General features: G+C 57.9%; 1 protein-coding gene across 2 annotated transcripts in view; it reads right to left on the bottom strand.

The window, feature by feature from the left end:
* Positions 1–991: 991 nt before the first annotated feature.
* Positions 992–20,318, bottom strand: part of OLFM1 (olfactomedin 1) — a 38,592-nt gene continuing 19,265 nt past the window's right edge. For both annotated transcript variants that reach the window (XM_057725016.1, XM_057725015.1), the window contains exons 3-6: positions 19,944–20,099; positions 16,625–16,844; positions 9,078–9,184; positions 992–2,678 (exon numbers count right to left, since the gene is read on the bottom strand). In XM_057725016.1, coding sequence (XP_057580999.1) covers positions 2,004–2,678; positions 9,078–9,184; positions 16,625–16,844; positions 19,944–20,099 — 1,158 coding nt within the window. In that variant the 3' untranslated portion in view covers positions 992–2,003. The remainder of the gene's footprint in view (positions 2,679–9,077; positions 9,185–16,624; positions 16,845–19,943; positions 20,100–20,318) is intronic.

Here is a 20,318-nt window from a genome sequence, read left to right as displayed (position 1 = left end):
TTCTCAGACTGTCTCCAAGGGCACTAGCACCGAGAACGCCCCCTCTAAGTGCTGCCAGCAGCCCTGCCTGGGGACTGGCTCAGCTTATTTCCAGGACAAGTGATGGAAACTGAAAAAGACCCTTTTGGAAAGGCCTCAGCTCCTCTGCTTTCTGGTTTGGGTGCAGTGCCCGCTGGGCCAAGCTCACGGGGGCTGCTGGCTCCTCGCCAGGCCCACTGCACTCCCCTGTCCACCCTGCCAAGGCAGCCAGCCACCCCAGAGCAGAGGGAACGGCAGGGGAAGGAGTGGGTGGCCCCCACGTGCCAAACCCTGCCTTGGCCTCTAGTGCTAAGTCCAGTCCTGAACTGTCTTGTGAAAGGAGAGTTACTATGACCTGCTCCTTCTCTGGCCACTCGAATCCCCAGGGCACTCCAGGGCAGCTCTGTCCTGCAGAGACCTCAGGGCTCACTTAGAGGCGGAGCCTGGCTTGGCATCTGCAGGCCTGGCCATGGTGGTCTGGGCTCCTTTGATGCACGAGGCTCCCTGTCTCCAAGGCTCAGGGACCCAGACCGCAGACGGGGCTGGCTGCTCACCTCCTGGACCCCCAGTGCCCCTAGTGAGTGAACTGGCCGGAGAGGGCCTGGGTTTACCTTTGCCTGTTTCTCAGTAGGGTCTCTGCTGACCCCCCTGCCACTTTGGAGGCGGGTGCCTGTCTCAGACTCCTTCCAGCTATGACTTGGAGGAGCCTGGCGAGATGGGGCGGGTGGGTGGGTCTCCCAGCGGTGTAGTCCTTGGATTCAGATCCACCACCCAAGGGGTGGGGACCTCCAGGCTGATTCTCGGGCTCCGACGTTTGCGGGGGGGCTGGGTGCCTAGGGACCCAGTGGGGCTTGTGTCCAGACCGTGCCCTGTCCTCTTCTGAGAGGGGCACCCGCTCTGGAACACATCTGCAAGGATCTGGAAGTCTCGGTCATTTTTAAAACCTTCCAACATGACAAATGAAGCAAAAACATCTCCTAATATTTTTATTGTTCCTTAGATTACCGGATAGTACAAAGTTTCCCTCTTTTTTACTTAAAAAATGTACTTTCCACATACTATTGCCCTCAGCAGCATTTCTTTCCTGTTGGAAACCAAAGTTTCCCGAGATGAGCCCTTCTCATCCGTGGTTACACTATTCAGATAATTTAACGAGAAGAGGGTATTTCCTTTAATTACTACCAGCATGAACTTGATCTCTATAAGGGCGAACACTGATGTGTTTTTTCTTTTTAGAAACAAAAACCATCCACTTATGAACCCAAACTACGGCATTGCATTTAAACATTCATGGCATCAACTAAACAAACAAGTCACCACCTCGAGGAAACAACAGACGGACGTTGCACGATGTATCTACGGGGTACGCGGACTTGAACGATGTGGCCCTGCGCCTGTCCACGCCACACGTGCCGGCCACTGCTCTCGGGGACTAGACTCGGGTCCACGGGCTACTTGGAGTCTCAGCACAGTTCATCTAAGACACAACACATGGTCAAGGACGGCAGCGGTGATGAGATGCGAGTTACACTAGCCTACGTCGCCCCTCCGCCACTGAGCGTGGCCGGGGCAGGGCGGGGGGGGGGCTTCAATGAGACACCGACACTCACGTCCATCGAGCTGACCACGATCTACGGACAAGTCCATGCGATCCTAACAGTGGGTTGTTCTCGGTGAGAATTGGCCAACAGTCAGCGCCTTACTTCTTGAGTATATTGACCAGAAAGGGGACCAGGGCGGGGGAGCCAGGGAGCCCTGGGCTGCAGCTCCAGCCGTAGACACGGGGGCTTCTTCCCACATCGGCCGCCCTCCGGCTGGAGCTGGAGAGACACGGGGGCAACGCCGCCCCGTGAGGCCGGGGTCCACGTCGCTGATGCTTTTTCAAAATCAGCCTTGTTCGTCTCACCCACAGTAATTTGGCCGCCGTTCCACAGGAATCTCCAGGTGGGTGAGGACGCGGACCCTCGGCTCCCAGGCCGAGGCACCTACAGCTCGTCGGACCGGATGACATGGAAGAGGGTGACGTTGTAGAGGATCTGGTGGCCGTTGTTCCAGGCGTACAGGGCGCGGTCCTTGGGGTTGTAGTCCAGCATGGAGATGTGCGAGTACTTGTTCTGGAAGGGGATGTCGATGTACTCGTAGGTGGAGGCGTTGGTCTGGTAGGCGTAGTGGACCTTGGTGCCCCCTGAGTAGCCGTTGGTGACGTAGAGGGTCCCACAGATGAGGAAGGCCTCGCCGGCACTGCGCTTGGGGTAGCTGGTGTTCCAGGTCTGCAGCACCTGCAGGGACACGGGGTCCAGCTTGCTGATGACGATGTTGCCGGCATTCTGGTTGGTGGCGTAGACGGCCCACAGCCCGTTCTCGTCCACCATGAGGTCGATGTCCGAGTGGCCCCCCCAGGCGTAGTGGTACATGTTGTTGTAGCCGGCGTAGTCCAGGCTGCGCGTCTTGAGGATCGACTCCGTCTTCAGGTCGAACCGGATGACGATGTGGCTCTGGAACTTGTTGAAGTAGATGGAGCCGTTGTAGACCACCTGCCCCGTGCCAGACCAGGGGTGCGGGAGGCGGTGGGACGTGAAATTGTCCGTGGTCATGAAGTCCAGCATCGATTTGTACTCGCGGACAAAGCGGTTGTTGTGGTAGCCGTCCATGTACCAGACCTGCGGAGGCAGCAGACGTGTCAGGGGTGCTGAGGGAGGGGGTCCCCGCTTGGGCAGCATCCTCTCCCGGACTTGGGATTTAGTGACTCGGAACCCAGAGAGGGAGCTGGGAAGGCCGGGAGAGAACAGGCTGAACACGTCATGCCCCTCCTCCAAACCCACGGGGCCCCTTTCACAAGGGGACTGTGTCCCCACCAGGGGAGGAAGCGTCCAGTCTGGAGAAAGGACACCGTGCGCGTGGGTGTGGGAACCAACAACCTGGGACCTTCAGCCACATGGTGGGCGTGGCCGCCAGCCAACCTCCGCTCTTCCTGCCAAGTGGGTGGCAAGGAAACCCGCTACAGGCCCCCAAGAGCGTCTGTTTGGGGTGCGCCCAGGCAGTGGGTCACCTGGGAAGCCTGGGCCTGCACCAGCGTGTGACACTGCCCCCCAGCAGGACGCGGTGGCAGAGCGCACGGCAGCCTGAGCCCGCACAAGGAGGAGCGCCCACCGCACCGGGCAGTCTGCAGGATGCCCGTTATCAGGGTCGCCAGGAAGGGTGATGCCCGGCACCCCAGGGGGCGTGTGGGTCAGGCCCCTCCTTTGGGCCAGGCCCTCACAGCGGGCCAGACGGAATCACTGGTCCGGCGGGGGGACGTCATTAACTTGGCACTTGGGATGCTCTGAGTGTCATTACTTTGTCGCGCCCAGCCCTGGGAAAGTGCCCCTCGTCCCTGAGGAATCTGGGCTTCCAGAAGGCTCTGACTGCTCAAATCAACCAAGATAACAAACCCAGGAGAGGCCCAAGCTTGGGGTTACAGAGGAAGAGCTTTCCAACGATTGCTTAAATGCCAGTTGACTCCAAAGCTGTCTAGACTTTGTACAAAACGCTTTAGTCATTTTCAGCCAATATGGGAGCAAATTAGAAAGCAACGCCGTCAGAGGAAAATCTGCCGGACCAATGCCATTCCCGGCGCATCTGTCTGGCAATAAGACAGCTGCTTTATCCGTCAAGGGCTCTGCTGGCGGCAGGAGGGATTAAGGGTGCGGAAGCTTTCAGCCGCGGTATTACACATGCGTTAGAAATTAAAAAAAAACAAGAAACTGTAACCTTGTTCCTCAGACATCCATTCAGATGCTTAGAGGCAGATGTGCTTTTTGTTTTTAACGAGATTTTTTTAAAAAACTGGGTCTCACTGGAGGCTTTTCGTTATCCTTAGCGCCTGTCAGAGCAGCCCTGAGTGACGTGGGTCACGGATTAGAACAGGGCGAGTGCAGGGCTCGGTGGGGGTGTCGGAGGTCCGCAGGGCGATGTGCAGACGCTCCCTGACACTTCGCCTCCTCCCGGCTACCTCCCAGACAGGGAGCTCACTGCTTCTCTCAAGTCTTAGCTCAAGTGACAGCTCCCTCTGCACCCTCTCCTGAGCCCCCATCTCAGCTCTCTCTGCCGCCCCCACGAGTGGGTCTTTGATGCTGGGGGACCCGGTTGGGTGGATGCATCCCTGGACCCCCAAGAACCAGTGCCTCCTTCCTGGGAGCAGACCTGGGTGAAGTCAGCATCCAATTTCTAAGGATTTTTAAATTGCCTTTTCCTCCCATAAACTGGCAAATTGGTCAGAGGTTGCAACACATGGAAAAGGCAGTTCAGGGTGGGAGGGAAAACCAGCACAGGGGATACATGTTTAACAACCAACTCTCGGCCTGGAGGGTTCAAGCCACCAGTGAGCCCCCCTGTGCATAAGAGAAGCACCTCATGGGACCCCAAGGCGCCTGTAATGAGAGCCCATCTTTGGCAGCAGGCCAGCCCCCCAGCTCTGCGTTCCCTCCAGCCTCACCTCAAATGCCTTGTCCTTCCCCGCCTGTCCGCGTCCCAAGGCACAGATGGAATCCCGTCCCCTCTAGGATGCCACCCAGAACCGCTATATCTGAACTGCTGAGGCTTGGAACCAGGGTCCTCAACCTGGCCGGGCCCCCTGGGAGCATTCACACCCAGAACAATGACACAGACCTTGAGGGTGGAGCTAGCATCGGCTGGTTAAATTTTCCGCGTGATTCGGCAGGGTCCCCGAGACCGCCTCTTCCGAGTCCTTAATTCGGAGAGGCCAGGAGGTGAGGGTCTCGCCCAGGGCCCCATGGTCTGTTCACCAGAAAGCAGACCCGACTCTGCATCTCTCACAGGACACACTCCCTGCCCGCCTTCGCTGGGCCACTTCCTCCCAGACCCCCGAGGCCACCCTCCAAAATGCCCAACCGACCCCACAAAGCAGGTTCTGTCTATGGGCATGGACGGACGGAAGCGGCCGCCTTCCACCCGCCCATTCCCGGGCCTGATCACAACGCCCGCTTCACCCACCACCGCCTGGCCGCTTGGCTCCGGCGGCCCGGGTGGCCCAGAGTTCTCCAGGTAACGGGAACGTGGTCCCTTCCCTCTGGGTGCTGGTGACCTCGGGGCCACGCTCCCCGCAGGCTGCAGCCCCCTGTGCCTGTCGTCCTGCGGGAAGGACCGTGGGGGCTCGGGCTGAGGAGGGGGACAGCTGAGCACACACCGGGGAGAGAAGCCAGGGCAGCCGGAGGAGAAAGCGGCCCTCGGGGCAGCAGGGCTCAGAGTCTCCACTACGGGGCCTCTCCCAACAGAAGGAAGGCCCCCAGGGCGGCCGGTGAGAGGAGCCCCCTTGGCAGGTCTGAGGCCAGGGTGCGTGCTCCCCACGCATGAGGGTCCCTTTGCCAGAAAAGATCAGGCAAAGCAACCTCAGAGTCGTGGTCTGTAAATGCCACACCCTGAGTGGACGCGGCCACCAGCTCGCTGGAATCAAAACGCCCGACCCCGCCTCCCTGGTAAGAAAACCCGGGCTTTCCTGCATCTTCACTGCATTTCTGTTCCACGTGGTGCAGTTTATGCAGAACATGGGCTTTTCCTGACCGTCCCTATTATTTTCGTGCGCTTTTCAGTGAAGAGGGCCATCTCGGTTCAGGGCAGGGTGATGGTGTCCAGTCTGGCCCCACCTTACGTGATGCAGGGATGTACCCGGAAGGGGTGGGGCGGGATGGGGCTGGGGAGGGAGGGATGCCGCCTAAAGGGCCTGGCTGAGTAAGGAGGCCGCAGCCACTCCTCCCTCCGGCTGGGCAGGCATCTGTCACACATCCTCCCCACAGGACGTGACCTCAAGGAGCTGGTGCGGCTGGGAAAGATGCTCTAAAGGGAGCTCTTAGCGGAATGGGAGAGGCGGAGATGGGAGGCTTCACTGGGGAGCGTGGGTTGAAAGGGGGGCAAGGTCTGCAGCCCCAAGACAGTCCTGACCACATGGAACAGTGTGACCATGCAGTTCAGATAGTATGACCTTCAGGGAAAGGAATTCCATAGGAATAAAATACCGGGATGGCTGTGACACTGTTTAGATCCCAGGGAAAGACTTTTAAACACTCAGCTGAGCTCCCTGCTATTTGGGAAATGAGAGTGTTCCAGCGATGAGACCACCCTAGGAACGTGAACTTCCTGGGGGCCAGAGGCTGGCTGGTCCCCTAACCAAGGGCTGATGGGAGCGGGCCTAGGACTTCTACGGCAGAAGCGTGGCCGTAAGAGGGATGGCGGATGCTGGACCCTGGAAGGGTCCACAATCAGAGGTATGCCTCTCAGCTTGGTGGCCTCCCAGGGGAGGGGCACAGCCTGGGGGGATGAGAACATGGCTTCCGGAGCCCAGGCTCCATCAGAAGCTTTTGGACAGGGTGGAAGACTGGTCCAGCACACTGCCTGCACACAGGTGGTGCTCGATGAATGAGCTGACCTGCTTCTAACAGCTCAGCACAAAGGCAGGGGGACCCAAAAGCCCCTTTGAGGGCTCTCACACAAGGGTCCCAAGGCAAATCCCCACCCCGGCTGGTTGGCCACACCCCTCTTACCTCGACCCTGCGACCTCCTGCACTGAAGCTGACATTGATTTATTTTTTGGAGTGAGTTACTGGTCTCCTGTGTGTGTGATCAAAATTGGATGGGAGAATGGAAAAGATCAAAACAAAACAAAACAGCGCCCTTCCAGATCAATGGTGGGACCTGGGGACACGTCACTTAGCAGGCTGTGAGTTGGCAGCTATGCTGAGTTCACGGCTTGGGGCGGGGCTGCCGACTGCCCAAAGCTTCAGAGCAGGCCCCCAGGGTCCCCTGCCCGCGAGCTGGTCCCCTCCCTCCCTCCCCATGCATTCAGCTCCCACGAAGCCCCCACCCTCCGCCCCCGCCTTCCTGCTCTCGCTCCGTCCATCACCAGGGCCCCCTTTCCCGGAGGGTGATCGACTCATGAAGCAGAAAAGAGATGTCTAATTTCCAAAAGCATCATCACTACCCCGACAGCTTTGCAAACCTGCATGCTCATGGTCTGGGGGCTTCCAGGAGCCCTGAGACTTGACATCTGAGAAAAGATAAATGACGAGAACTCACTACAACAAAGGAAACTGACATCAGCACGTGGACCAAGAGGCACATCTGCGGCGTCAGATGGGGGGGAGTCCTCTAGACTGGGGTTCATCCTCCGGAGTACAACGCTCATTGGTTCCAGCTCAGGGGTCCCCAGAGGCCTGCTGGGCCAGTGGGGTGTGTGCGGTGGGGCGGGCAGGGTGCAGGCAAGAGGAGGGAGAAGGCGACGGAGGAGACTCAGCCTGGAACAACGTGGTTCATAAATGGTTAACAAAACCGCCGACCAGCCTTTCCAGAGACCTTGGGCGAGTCACGTGACCCTGCTGGCCCTGGGTTTTCTCATCAACACAGCAGAGACAACTGTGATCTCCGGCCAGTGGGCAGCGGTGGGACCAAACCAGACGGGCACACGGGGTGTCGCTGCACCCTGGAAACCAGTACCTCTCGTGTGTCAGCATCTAGACACACGTGCTCAGGGGCTGCAGCTGCCTCTCGTGTTCAAGTCTGCGTTACCGGTAACATCGCCAACACCTGCCGCACACTCCTAACCAAACTCGGAACCGAAGTGGCGTTTTCCAGGGGGATGCGGATGAAATTGAAGAATAGGCAGGGTAACAACTGGCCAATTAAATGGTTCACTGGTAATTACCTGGTAATTAATTGGCCAATTAAATTGTTAGGACACTTCTAAGCACAAGCTCGCCGTCACGATTCAGAAAATAAAACAAAAACAAACCTCACCCCCCAGATACCCGACCAGGTCGTTTCCTAGGTTTGCAGCCTGTAGCCGTCCCTTCCAGAACTCTCTGCTGGCAGACCCGGGGATGAGGTCTGGGAAGAGGCTGCTGGCCTGCTGGGGGGGGTGGAGGATGGGAGAGGTGGGGGTCCTCCCACTGGAGGCTGTCACATAAAGACAGATGCCCAGGCCGCTGGAAAGCCCGTCGTGGTCCCCCAGGCGTCTCCCCCGGAAGGAGAAGCGTGCCAGAGGCCTGGTGCCACCTCCTGATCCAAACAGAAGCCATCGCGCATCTAAAGGGGGGGAACGGGGTCGGGGTGTGGGGGTTGGGAGGGGCGGTGGTGCAGACTCAAGATCCCTTCCCGTTACAACTCCCCTGGACGAAGCACAGAGGATCTCACGTGTCTAAGCTCCTTTCTCAATCTGCCCAGGGGAAGAGCTGAGCTTTTTTTACGTGTTTATTTTCTAAATGTCCTGCAGGCAAGGGGCTGGGTAAGAAAGGCTGGGGGTGTCGTGGGAAGACTGCTGGACGGTTCACTCTGGGTGCCAGTGGTCAGGCTGGCAGACCACCAAGGGGCAGGGGTGCCCACAGCTCCTCTCCTCCCCCAAGAGCCAGAACTCTGGGCATTCGGAAGCTCCCTTTGGTGAAATGCTCCCAGAGGATGCTGTGGTGACGGATGCTACCCGGGCCGAGCGGGCCAGGTGCCGCCCTCCTAGCCAGCCAGCCCTCTGCTCCCCACACCCCAAAGGGACTCCACCCACAGGACCCAGCCCCCCACTCCCATCCCGACCAAGACAAACGTGACACTTTCTCTCCTTTTATGAGGTCTTTACCCAGGGGGGAAATGTCTAGAAAAAAAAGGACGTGGCTTTTTTCCTAAATCAAAAAAGAACATACGTTTCCATCAGCCATGAGAGGAACGGCGAATGAAACACAAATGAGAGTCATTAAAACACGAAGGCCTGGCCACGCTCTCCTCCAGTGGAGCAGGGGCAGGGCGGCGAGCGTGGAAGGTTTCCACCCAGAGGCAGCCCTCCGCTCCCAGGGGCACAGCCGCCTGGGGAGGGGGGGTCACAGGCCTCCCCCGACTCTGTCACTGCCACGGTCATCCTCACATCAGACCCGCCCCGTGGTCTGTGACTCGGAGTTAGTACAGGGACCTCACAAGGGACCTGGGCCGCTCCCCAAAGTCCCCGGAACCCCACCCCAGGGGCACCAAGCTTCACTCATCCACAGCTCATCCCCCCAAGACCCAGGCCCTATGAAGGAGGCACTTACCCTGTTATCACCTTCTGGGGCCAGAGGGTCCGTCATCCAGGACCCAAACCGCGAGCCGGAGGTCTTGATGGTCACGGGGTCACTGATGCCCGTCAGCTTGCCACATGCTGGGAGAGAGGACACAGCACAGGAGGGTGAGGGCCTCGGCCCAGCCCCAACACCTGCCCCTCCCTCGGCGGCTCCACAGCAGCTCCTGCCCTGCTCTTCCCACGACACCCCCAGCCCCAAAGGCCAGAGAGGCCACCGCCTCCCCAAGCAGAGAGCAACTGAGGCCAGGGCGGGAGGGGAGAGGGAGCACAGTCCCCTGGGCCTCGGGCAGGGGTGGCAGAGCTGCATCTCCGGGGCGGGGGTCAGCCTCGCCCGGACACAGTTTCCTCCTCTGGGAAGCGGACGCAGCAGCAGCTGGATCTCCTAAGGCTGTTGGAGAAAGTGCATTCGAGGTCCAGTGCGGGATGCAGGGCGCCTGACAGAACCAGACCTGGAGGAGGGCCGCTCCTTCCGCTGGAGGGCCTGTGAGCTTCCCCGCAGGGTGACAGCTCCCTGCTGCCTGGAGGAGGCGCCCAGGGGCCTGAGGGCTGGGATTTTAAGTCACAGAGAGCATGGGGGTGACGGCTCCCTCCTGTTGCACAGATGGAGGCCGGAGACGGGCTGGGATGCGCTCGGGGCCACACCGCCACGCGGGCATTCCCCAAAGCCCAGCGTCCTTCCCCCTCCCCCTGATGGCCCCGGGCGGCCACCATGTCCAGCAGAAATCCCCCTCCTGCCACCTGAACGCCAACCTGTGTGCACAGCCACTGAAGCCTTCCAGAATAAATAAACTCAGCCAGCCTCAGAGAGACAAAAGCTTCCTGAGCCACGGAAGCCGACGGGCCCCCGGCGTAGGCAGCAGGCACTGCCCTGCAGGGACGTGTGCTGTCCATAACGCCCCCCCTTTCCTCCAGGCCAGGCCTGCGTGTAACTCCCCAGCTCTGCTGAACTGCCGCCATGTTAGCCGATTTAGGTCTGCGAAGTTCAGAGGAGGTGTTCGCGTTTTCAGAAGATCGCAAGTGACTTAACTGGGGAATAGCAGTTGAACCGGGGGTCCTCCCACCAAGCGAGGTGGGCCCGGCCTCGGGAGCTGGCCCTGGGGAGCGCCCATGCCCACCTCTGCGCTGTCTGGGGTGCCTCCCACTCTCACCCCAAACTTAAAGTGGGGCAAGTATATCCCATCAGCATCATTGAACAAGACTGGAGAGGTGGACCCTCCGGAGCCCCAGCCCAGCGCCTGGCACAGCCGTCTCTGTGTTGTCAGGAGGGCTTGTATCTGGGCAACGCAGAGGCTTTGGGCTGGGATTAAGAGCCAACTGCAGGCAGAAGAAAGGCGGCTTTACACCCAAATTCCCATCAAGTCAGCTGCCCGGCTCCTAAGCCCTGGCGGCCACACGCCCCGGGCGGCTGCCTCTGGGGAAAAGGAACTCAACTGTTTTTACTCACCCAACCCTTCCCAGTATATATCTTGCCTGTTCCCCTTTCAGGAGGAATTACATACTTTCCCACTGAAATACTGTGCCCTCAAGGCCCGAGGCCATGGCTTGCAGGGCAGGTAGGTGAGTTTGCAGAGGGCAAGCGTGCCTGGCCCTGTCCACACCCTGCGGGAGGACAGACAGAGGACAAAGGGCCTGGACGTTGCGACCAGGTCGGCTGGCATCTACAGCAACCAGAAGTAAGAAAAGAGCATGTGGGTCCTTGGAAATCTCGCGAGAGCATGTTTGCCCATGAGAGCTCCAGACCAAGTTCTCATCCCAAGAGGGTCTTGAGGATTCGGGGTGGGCTTCCCCGAGCGCTCCGTCTGGAGGAAGGAGGGCAGGGGAGGAGGAGGACACTAGGCTGGCTCCCCCCAGCACCCTCTTTGTTCCTGTGATGCTGGGGGTTCTGGGCTGCCCCCGGGAGACAGCAGACCCCCCGACCTGGGTGGGAAATGGGACATGTTGACAGGGGCCATTGCATACCAGAAGCAGCCCTCCTCCCTGCCGCCCGGAGGCCAGCAAAGTGCCCCATGTGACTGCCCCGTGCAGGGCCTCCCTGCCACTGTGCTAGGGACTGGGGTCCCATCAGTCACCAGAAGGAGAAGTCCCAAGGCAGTGTGGCCCCAAGGGTGTGACGGTTCGGGGGCCCTGGGTGGGATGCCCGCTTGAGCTCCATCATGGGCGCACCTCCCAGTGAGCTGTCCACTCACGCCGATGCTCTGCCCAGCCTTCAGTGGCCGCACCCAGCCTGGGATGACCTGCCCCGAAGGAGACGGGCATCTACCCTCTACATCACACCCAGAAGGCGGAGGTGGCAGGTGGACGCCCAGCTCAGCTCGGCCGCCCGCCCAGCTCTTTCCGCTTCCACACCTTCGCTCAGGCCACCCCCTGCCCCCTGCCTGCCCACCCGTCTTCTATGGCTGGACCCACACTGATGCCCCTGCAGACCCTGCTCCCTTCTGGATGGCGCTCACCCTGCCTCCCCGACACAGGCTGGGCCCGCACACCCCCTGGCCGTGGACCTGGGTGTGTGGGTCTCACGGGCCCAGGTAGGACGCCCCCCTCCTCCGCCCTCCACCACAAAGCTCAGCCGGGGGAGCTGTCCAAAATGAACAAATGAATGAATGACTGACTCACCTCTCAGGAGCTGAGAGGTATAATTATCCATCTCCCAGAAAATCCTCACCAGCCCACTGCTCTGCCATGTGAGCTGGCAGAGGGGATGCGGGTGAAGGTGGGCCGCCTCTTCTGAGGGGGGCTTCCTTATCTGTCATAAGGATACCCAGCTCAGAGGCAGTTGAGGGAATTAAAGCTGTTAACCTGTGGGGAGCTTCTAGAAGGATGCCCATCATCCGTAAGTGCCTGGTGAGGCCAGCAGCCCTGGATTCACACTGTGGCCAAGTCCGGGCTGGGGGCTGCCCTGGGTGGTTCCACTATGTCTGGCCCGTGTGTGGCTGCAGAGAAGGGGGGACTCTCTGTGGGGAACGAGGGGGGCGGGGGGTGTCTGCAGCAGCACCAGCCCCGCCCTGCCCTGGGCTGAGGTCTCCCCCAAGCACACCCTGGCCCAAGGGGCTGAGCCCACCCTCCCCCAGGACCCCGGAAGGAGACTTAAAATCATGGCTGAGGAGTCAGCAGAGAAGGGTCCAGCTGGCCCGGGAGGCCTGCTCTTCAGACTCCTGGCTGTGGGCTCAGCTCTCCACTAGGGATGGAGGCTACACGCCCTGCTTGAGTCACAGAGTTATTTTTGGTTCTCCGTCCAGACTGGTTCTGCCAAGACCTCAGGAACTGCCAGGATCTAAAAAAGCCCCGCAGCAGAGCCTCGAGGCGGAGTCTTGGCACATTCCGTTCACGCAAGTGTCCCTCTCTTGTCACGAGAGCTTGGGCTTCGTGCATGGGAAGGGAGGGGAGGGAAGGGGAAAGGAGGGGAGCGGGGAGGCTCAGAACCTGAGCAGGTGCATCTCAGAGGAGGCTGGGCTGCGGGCACAGCACCCCAGCTGGGCGCCCAGGACGGGTCTCAGGAGGGAGGCCTCCTTGCAAAGCCGGGAGCTGGGGCAAAGCGGCTTCGGCAGGTGTAAACCCCTGGCCCCTGCTAGTCCTAGAAGGGGGCCACCTCTGCACAGCAGCCCGAACGACCCCTGACAGGAGCCTGAGCAGGCCCAGGGCGACATGCCCACCAAAGAGTCAGGCCAGAGACCAGACTGAGGGGGTTTTCTGCCCTGCAGTGGGCAGACTGGTCCCGGGGCCACCTGGTCTCCAGGCCCATCTACCTTTGTCCCAGCTTTTATCCCTTAAAGATGGGGAAGAGTTAAGCCGGAAGAGATGGCAGAGCTGGGAGCTCAGACAGACACATGTCCTTGCAGATGAGCCAACCTGGGAGGGCACAGCCTCCCTGCACGCCCAGGCCCAGAGCCCAGAGGGGCCGCCCCGGACGCCTGTCTCCCCTCCGCGCCTGGGCAGGGACGGAGGCGCTGGGAAACCTCTCACCACACGCAGTCCCAAGCACTTCCTGGAAGGAACCCAGGGGGATGCCTGCCTGTCTGCTGGGACCCCACTGGGGCCACTGCTGGGAGCAGCCCTTGGACTTGAGTCCCCTCCCTTCCTGCCCTTCTAGTCAGTCCCCTGCAGACCGAGACACCCGAAACGTCCCTCTCAATCCCCAGCGCAAATCTGCGAGTGCTAGATGACCCACTGTCCTTGGCAGCAGCTCCCCCCGCCCCAGCCCCGGCTCCATCCCAGCCCCTGGGGAGGAGGTAAGGGCCCCTCTCCCTGTCTCCTCTACCTTTCCTACAGAGGCCGTTAGCACCCGAGTGTCAGGAGGGTCCGACTGCGGGAAGCCCTAAAATCTGCTAGCCCCCGCTCATTTTACAGGCAGGAAAACTGAGGCCTGACGCGGATGGGCTCACGACGGGCCCAGGACACATGGATGGGTGCGAGCGGTGCTCTGTGTTGGATCTTAAGTCTCTGGCTTCAGCTGGTTTAGCTGCTGGGGCCTCTGACTCCACAGGCTGTCCACAGAGCAGCAGGGAAAGGTCAGGGGGATGGGTCCTGGCCGCGCTGCCTCTCTGCCTGGGAACCAGAGGAGCGGCAGGGGGCCATGAGGACCCGCCTGCCTCCCAGGTGATGCTTGAGAGATGCTGAGCCCACCGTCCAGTTCTAGAAATCAGAGTCTCAGATTCAAGTTCTGGCTGGGTCATTCGGAAGAACGTACAATCCCACTGAGAGAGGGATTTAAAAATGGAAACAGAGAACCAGTGGAACCTGCAGCCCTTGTGTTTCTTCCCCGGTGTATGGCTGGGGGTCAGGACCTGTCAGCAACATTGATCTGAAGAGAGGGAGAGACCTAATTAAGAGCACTTTCGGGAAACTGCAGGGAGACCCCTCCCTCACTCTTACACCACGAGGTAACCGAGACGCTGTCCACTAGAGCAAGGAACCTACAGTCAGACTTCAGACCCGGGAGCCAAGGCGCTGAGCCGAGGGGCGGAGCAAGGAAGTGCCGGCCTCTGAGACGCGGCATCTTCGGAAGTCCTAGCAGCCCAGGCAGCGTCCGTGCAGGCGGCAGCTTCCCCTGGTCTACGCTCACCGGCCTCTCCCAGCAAGGAAACAGGCTGCTAGGAGGGTACCCGTCTTCAAGGCTAAAATAAAGACTAAATTAAGCAGCCACAGGGTATTAGCTGGGTTTTTAAGTTACCGAGCTTGAATGAAAACCTAGGAACTGGGAGAAGGAGCGGCAGCAGCTAAATCTACCTATTACCTGTTGTCTACCTGCTACCACCTGCCTGCCCACCTACCTGTCCACCTACCTACTGACCTACCTATCACCTGTCTAGCTGTCTCTCTAGCTACCAGTCATATCTAGCTATTGTTTACTACCTGCCCACCTGCCTACACGTCCTAGCACCACCTATTCTGTGATGTGAATGGTGTCTGGGGACTCAGCCAGTGACCCCAGGGCACAGGGACTCCTATGCCTTCATCTTACAGATGAAAAGGCAGCTGAAACTCCAAGTGGTCAGTGCCCTGGCTGAGCCACAAGGCCACTGAGTGGCACTTACTCTCGGACACTGCCCTTCCCCAGGAGGGGGTTCTCAGTTTGGTGTTCGCCCAAATCACCCACCCGAGTGCTGGTTCAAGACAGATCCCCGCCCACGCCCCCCGCAGACTCAGCAGGTCTGCCTACAGATCAAGGTCTTTCTGAAGAAGGAATTAAGCGCAGAGGTGACTGCACTCGGTGGTGGAGAACAGGGCTCCGGGGGCCTCTTCATCCTCTCTCCTTACTCCCAAGTCGATCATTTCAGCTGTCCAAGGGGGACCGCCTGAAAGCCCCAAGATCCCAAGCCCTAAAGTGAATTCACCCAGCTTCTAAAAATAGGCCAAGTTTGGACAGGAAGGCTGCTCTCCTGGGATGGGCAGCATTCGGGAAAGACCCCTAGCTTCTCATCAGTTGCAACTTTTCACTCTGAATTTCCATTTTGCTCCCTTAACCCGTTAATTGGAAAATGTGAAGGTTTAATCTTGGTTTCTCACTGGTCTACATGGTCTGTCTGTACTGGAATAAAAACGCTGCTGTGAGGAAAAAAGTAACAAAGAAAGCCCCAGGGGCTAAGGGCCCCCAGGGGGAACGTTTGGAGGGTCTGGAGAGAAGTGACAGGAGCTTAGGGTCCTTATGGGTAGAAACCCAAAGACAGTGCCCACTGGAAGTAATCATATAGCCCCATAACCACTGATAAGCCCAACAACCAGTAATATTTCAAACATTCCCGCTGACTCTTGGATGCTGAAATGGGAAGAGCTGGTAGAGACTGTCCAGTCCAGAGCCCCCTCCCCCACCTCCCACCGTGGGATTGTACCAGGTCACCCAGCCCTGGACACACCAGGACTGAGGCACATCTGAAAAACCACAGCAGATATTTCACCACGTAATGCGGCCAAAGTGTACACATCCCAACGGATTCGTCCTTATGCTCCCAGCATCGCTCACTGCCCTCTCCAGGACTGGGGAGCTTTACTAGGGCACCCAGAACAGCATTAAAAATAACCTGGATGTGGGAACCTCTTCAAACAAAAAGGCTGGCTGACCTGATCTCCTTGCCCTTTGAACGTTTTCTCTCTCTCCCACCTAATAGCACTGGGGATTTTTTTTTAAGTATTTGTTCTTTGGGGATGTTTTAAGGCATCTGTAGTGTGTGTGGGACAGGGGATGAAAAGGGAATGAAGTTAGAACATCAGATAAAATCTAAAGGAAACCTCTTTGAACAGCAGAATTACCCTAAAAGCTACCCTAAGTTACTTTAAAAAGTAAACAATATGAAAACGAACAGCCTTTGTGTTAGAAAACATTGGGTGAGAAGGGCTAGCCGATCTTTCCTAAGAAAATCTAAAAACGGAATCGGGATTTAAAATGTGCTATTTAGAAGTGGACTCCGACGCTGATATGTTAAGATTTGCTAAAGCAATTAACAGGAAAGTTGATCAGGCGAGTGGGTGTCAACCACAAATAAAACTCCAAAGGAGCCCAGGGGGCCACCACCTGCCGGTCCCACCCCTCCCAGGTGCCAGGAAGGACTCCCTTGCCTGTTGCCAGTGGCAAGTCTTCCACTGTGACGTGATGGAAATTTCTGCATGATTCAGTATCTCAGGGGGCTTCATCAGCCCTCGTTCGCAAGCTGGAGGGAATCTGAGATGTATGTTTCCAGCGCTATGGAACTTGTGTCTTAAAAAGCCACCCAACAGACGCACGCACACACACACACACAGATTCTTCAGATGGCATGTAACATCTGACATCGTTTTTCCAGATGTGCCACTCAGCGGGGCCTGTGAGCTGGCCTCTGCACAGGACTGGACAAGGCCCTAGGACAGGTGCCGCCTACGCTCCTCGGCTGTCTTTCAGGGTCGCCCTACCGGGGAGCCCTGGCCAGCCATCGCTCCCTGACCCCAGGCGGGCGCTGTCCACTTCAGCACCAGTCCCTAAGCCTGAATGAGTGAGCTGGGCGGGAGGTGGGCGGCGCGGTGCCCCGCCCCGCAGGGTTCTGGGCCTACCTAGTTTTTGCATGCATGCACGGAGCCTTTCTTCAAGATTGGACACTCTGCTCTGAAGTTCATCGTAGTCATAGGCGCCAATTTCCTCTTGCAGCTCGTTAAGCACTGACGTCAGATTCTGGACCTCCTCTTTAAACTGCAATACCAATTTGGCATCGGCCTTGTACTCTTCCAACACAGGTATCAAAGGCCTAAGTTCATCCATTTTCGCTTTTATCGCCTGCAAGGTTAAAATAAGCTGGGTTCAGTGCGATGCGTGCAAAAACTTGTAACACCCTGCCTTGGCCTGGCTTCTCCCTAGGCGAGGGAAAATGTCCACACTCCCGCTTTATTTACAGATTGATTTATTCTGGTCCACAGGAGTTAGAAGAGCATATTAAACAGTCTTCAGGACACCAACGTATTTGGGAAAGGTCTTTATTGTCAGTTGAGAATGCAACATCTTAAGGTTACATGCTTTGAGTCACATACACAAAGTTTCTTTTTTTGTTTGTTTTTGTTTTTTCAAAAAATGCATTGACAAGGGTTCAAACTATCCATGAAATGCATCTACAGTCGCATGCAAAGAGAGCCTGGTTGTGTTCAAGGTTCCTTAGGGGTAGGGTGCTAAGTAATGGGAAATAATAGTAAAAATGCAGGGTGCAAAAAAGCTCTCTGGCCCTCTGTCATGGTTACATGGGAGTGGACTGCTTCTTCAGTCACTGCAGCATTGAAAAAACTCTTTTAAGTTAGCCCTGCAAGCAAGAAAATGAAAACTGTTGAAGAGCTAGCTGACTAGCCTGTCTTAAACAGATAGCCATTAACAGACAAATATTTTCACGGTCACTTAAAAAAAAAAAAGTCACACTTCACGGGTAGAGTCAGTCCATACAAGCTGCTTTAACACGCATTGAGATGCCCCCGCAGCAATTTCTGCTGAAAGTGTTTAAGGCAATTAAAGTGTGGACAAAGTCAAGGGCTGCCTTCCTTCCCCTGGAGCCACAGGGCCCCAGACTTGGGGATTAGGAAAGAGTGCCTGCAAAGAGGAGCTAGCCCATGGATGCTGAAGACACCCTTAGAGGAATCTGAGTCTACCCCAGAGATGGGAGTGCTGGCCTTGTGAGGAGAGACACGAGCTCTGTTGGGTTGGGCAGGTCAAAATCTCTTTCGGAGATAACTCAGGGTGACGTGCCAGAAGTAAGGACCCGTCCACCTGTGCCCACCAAGAGCGATCCGCTCATTTCTCCTCAACAGGATCAACCTGCTACCATTTTATTTATGATACAGGTTGATAACTTCATTAGCTTGCCATTGTGTCTGTATAACGTATCGCTTTTATAAGCGAATTAGTTCTCGCTTCGGGCGGGGAGCACATCAAAAGGAAGCATTAGCATAAAAAAGACAGGAAGACCTAGGAGCCTCCGCAGTTTCCCATCCAGCGGGCTGTGGAATTTGACCCCCTCATGTACATCTGGGCCAGGTTTCTAATTAACATGCATGTATACCTTAATTAAGGTGCATATAATTTGTCAGTTTAATCATTTTGAGGCTGAGTAAACGCTAGGTGTATATATACATATGGTACATATGTATATATAATTTTAGGTCAAACCAACTCTGGCCTTAATGTCCAGAGTTACGTGGAGAAAAGGAACACTAACTGGGAAGTGAGAAAGACGTTCGTGTCTCTCTTCCTGCCCTGCAGTGAGCCCTGTCACAGCTAAATTAGGTCGGATGTGAAGAATTGCCCTGAGTGATCCCTGCTCAGAAATGGCTCTAATCAATTACGCTAATCCTTGGCTAATGTGAATCCCCTGCAGCATCTGTGGGTTGGGGAGGACCAGCCGCGTCCCTTCCCAGCTAATCAGCGACTTGGCTGCAGAAGCTGGGACCTGGGGCCCTGGCCTTGGAAGCTAATAGGTGTGAAAACTGCACTTCAACTCTGCCCCTTTCAGGGTGAATTTTGCCACACCAGGGCAAGGACAGGTGGCCTCTCTATGTACAGGGAGGTCTGCCTTTTGCAAGAAGAGCAATCCCTGCTAGGCTCCTTCCCGGCCTCAAACTGCTATTCTGGAGGGACAGTGGGAGCAAGAAGGGAAATCTTGTGGTCTCAGAGGGGGAGGGGGGAGGAAAAGGGAGAGGAGAAGGGGAAGGGGGAGGGGAGGTGGTGGAGAGGAGGAGGGGGAGGGAAGGAAAAGGGGGAGGAGAAAGAGGGGGAGGGGGAGAAGGGGGAGAGGGAGAAGGGGGGAGGAGAATGGGGAAGGGGAGGAGGAGGAGAAGGGGGAGGGGAGGAGAAGCAGGGGTAGGGGAGGAAAAGGGGCAGGGGAAGGATGGGGAATGGGAAGAAAGATGGGGAGGAGGAGGATGGGAGGGGGAGGAGGGGGGGGAGGAGGGGGGGAGGTGGAGAGGAGGAGGGGGAGGGGAAGAGAAGGAGGTGGAGGGGGAGAAGGGGGGAGGAGAAGGAGGAGGAGAGAAAGGGGCAGGGGAGGAGAAGGAGGGGGAGGGGAAGAGAAGGAGGGGGAGGGGAGGAAAAGGGGGAGGAGAAGGGGGGGAGTGGGCAGAAAGATGGGGAGGAGGGGGAGGGGAGGGGGAGGAGGAGGAGAGGAGGAGGGGGAGCAGAGGAAAAGGGGGAAGAGAAAGAGGGGGCAGGGGAGAAGGGGGAGAGGGAGAGGGGTGAGGAGGAGAAGGAAGAGGAGGAGAGGGAGAGGAGAAAGGGGAGGGGAGGGAGGCAGAGGAGAAGGAGGGAGAGGGGAAGAGAAGGAGGTGGAGGGAGAGAAGGGGGGAGGAGAAGGAGGAGGAGAGAAGGGGGCAGGGGAGGAGAAGGAGGGGGAGGGGAAGAGAAGGAGGTGGAGGGGGAGAAGGGGTGAGGAGAAGGAGGAGGGGAGAAGGGGGAGGAGAAGGAGGAGGGGAGAAGGGGGCAGGGGAGGAGAAGGAGGGGGAGGGGAGGAAAAGGGGGAGGAGAAGGGGGAGTGGGCAGAAAGATGGGGAGGAGGGGGAGGGGAGGGGGAGGAGGAGGGGGAGGAGGAGAGGAGGAGGGGGAGCGGAGGAAAAGGGGGAAGAGAAAGAGGGGGCAGGGGAGAAGGGGGAGAGGGAGAGGGGTGAGGAGGAGAAGGAAGAGGAGGAGAGGGAGAGGAGAAAGGGGAGGGGAGGGAGGCGGAGGAGAAGGAGGGAGAGGGAGAAGGGGGGAGGAGGAGGAGGAGAGAAGGGGGCAGGGGAGGAGAAGGAGGGGGAGGGGAGGAAAAGGGGGAGGAGGGGGGGAGTGGGCAGAAAGATGGGGAGGAGGAGGGGGAGGAGGGGGAGGGGAGGGGGAGGGGGAGGGGGAGGGGAGCAGCACACTTACCTTGAACTGCCTGGCCAGGTGTTGCTTATGACTCTCCTCCACCTGTTTGAACTTGGACTCCAGCCCTTTCATCTGGTTCTCCATCTTCTCCACGTACTGCAGGTCCCTCTGAGTCCGCCTGTCCAGGACCTCTATGGACTGAGACATGTTTTGCACCTGTCAAAAAGGCAACAGGTTCAAGGAAGGAGCCGCAGCCGGTGCCCGAAGACCTTACTTGCCTCCTAATAGGGGACGGTGACCTTCTTCACGTGGCCAGCCCACCGGAGCCAGAAGCCGCCCAGGTGTGACTTACTGGTCCGTCACCCGTAGCAGGGATGGCTACAACCAAAACCCCCCCAAACAGCAAATCGGTTTGGTCAACACTTCCTCTGCCAT

Source organism: Hippopotamus amphibius, chromosome 2 (genome assembly GCF_030028045.1).
Source record: "Hippopotamus amphibius kiboko isolate mHipAmp2 chromosome 2, mHipAmp2.hap2, whole genome shotgun sequence".
Classification (NCBI taxonomy): Eukaryota; Metazoa; Chordata; class Mammalia; order Artiodactyla; family Hippopotamidae; genus Hippopotamus; species Hippopotamus amphibius.
This window is presented reverse-complemented; position numbering and strand designations above follow the sequence as displayed.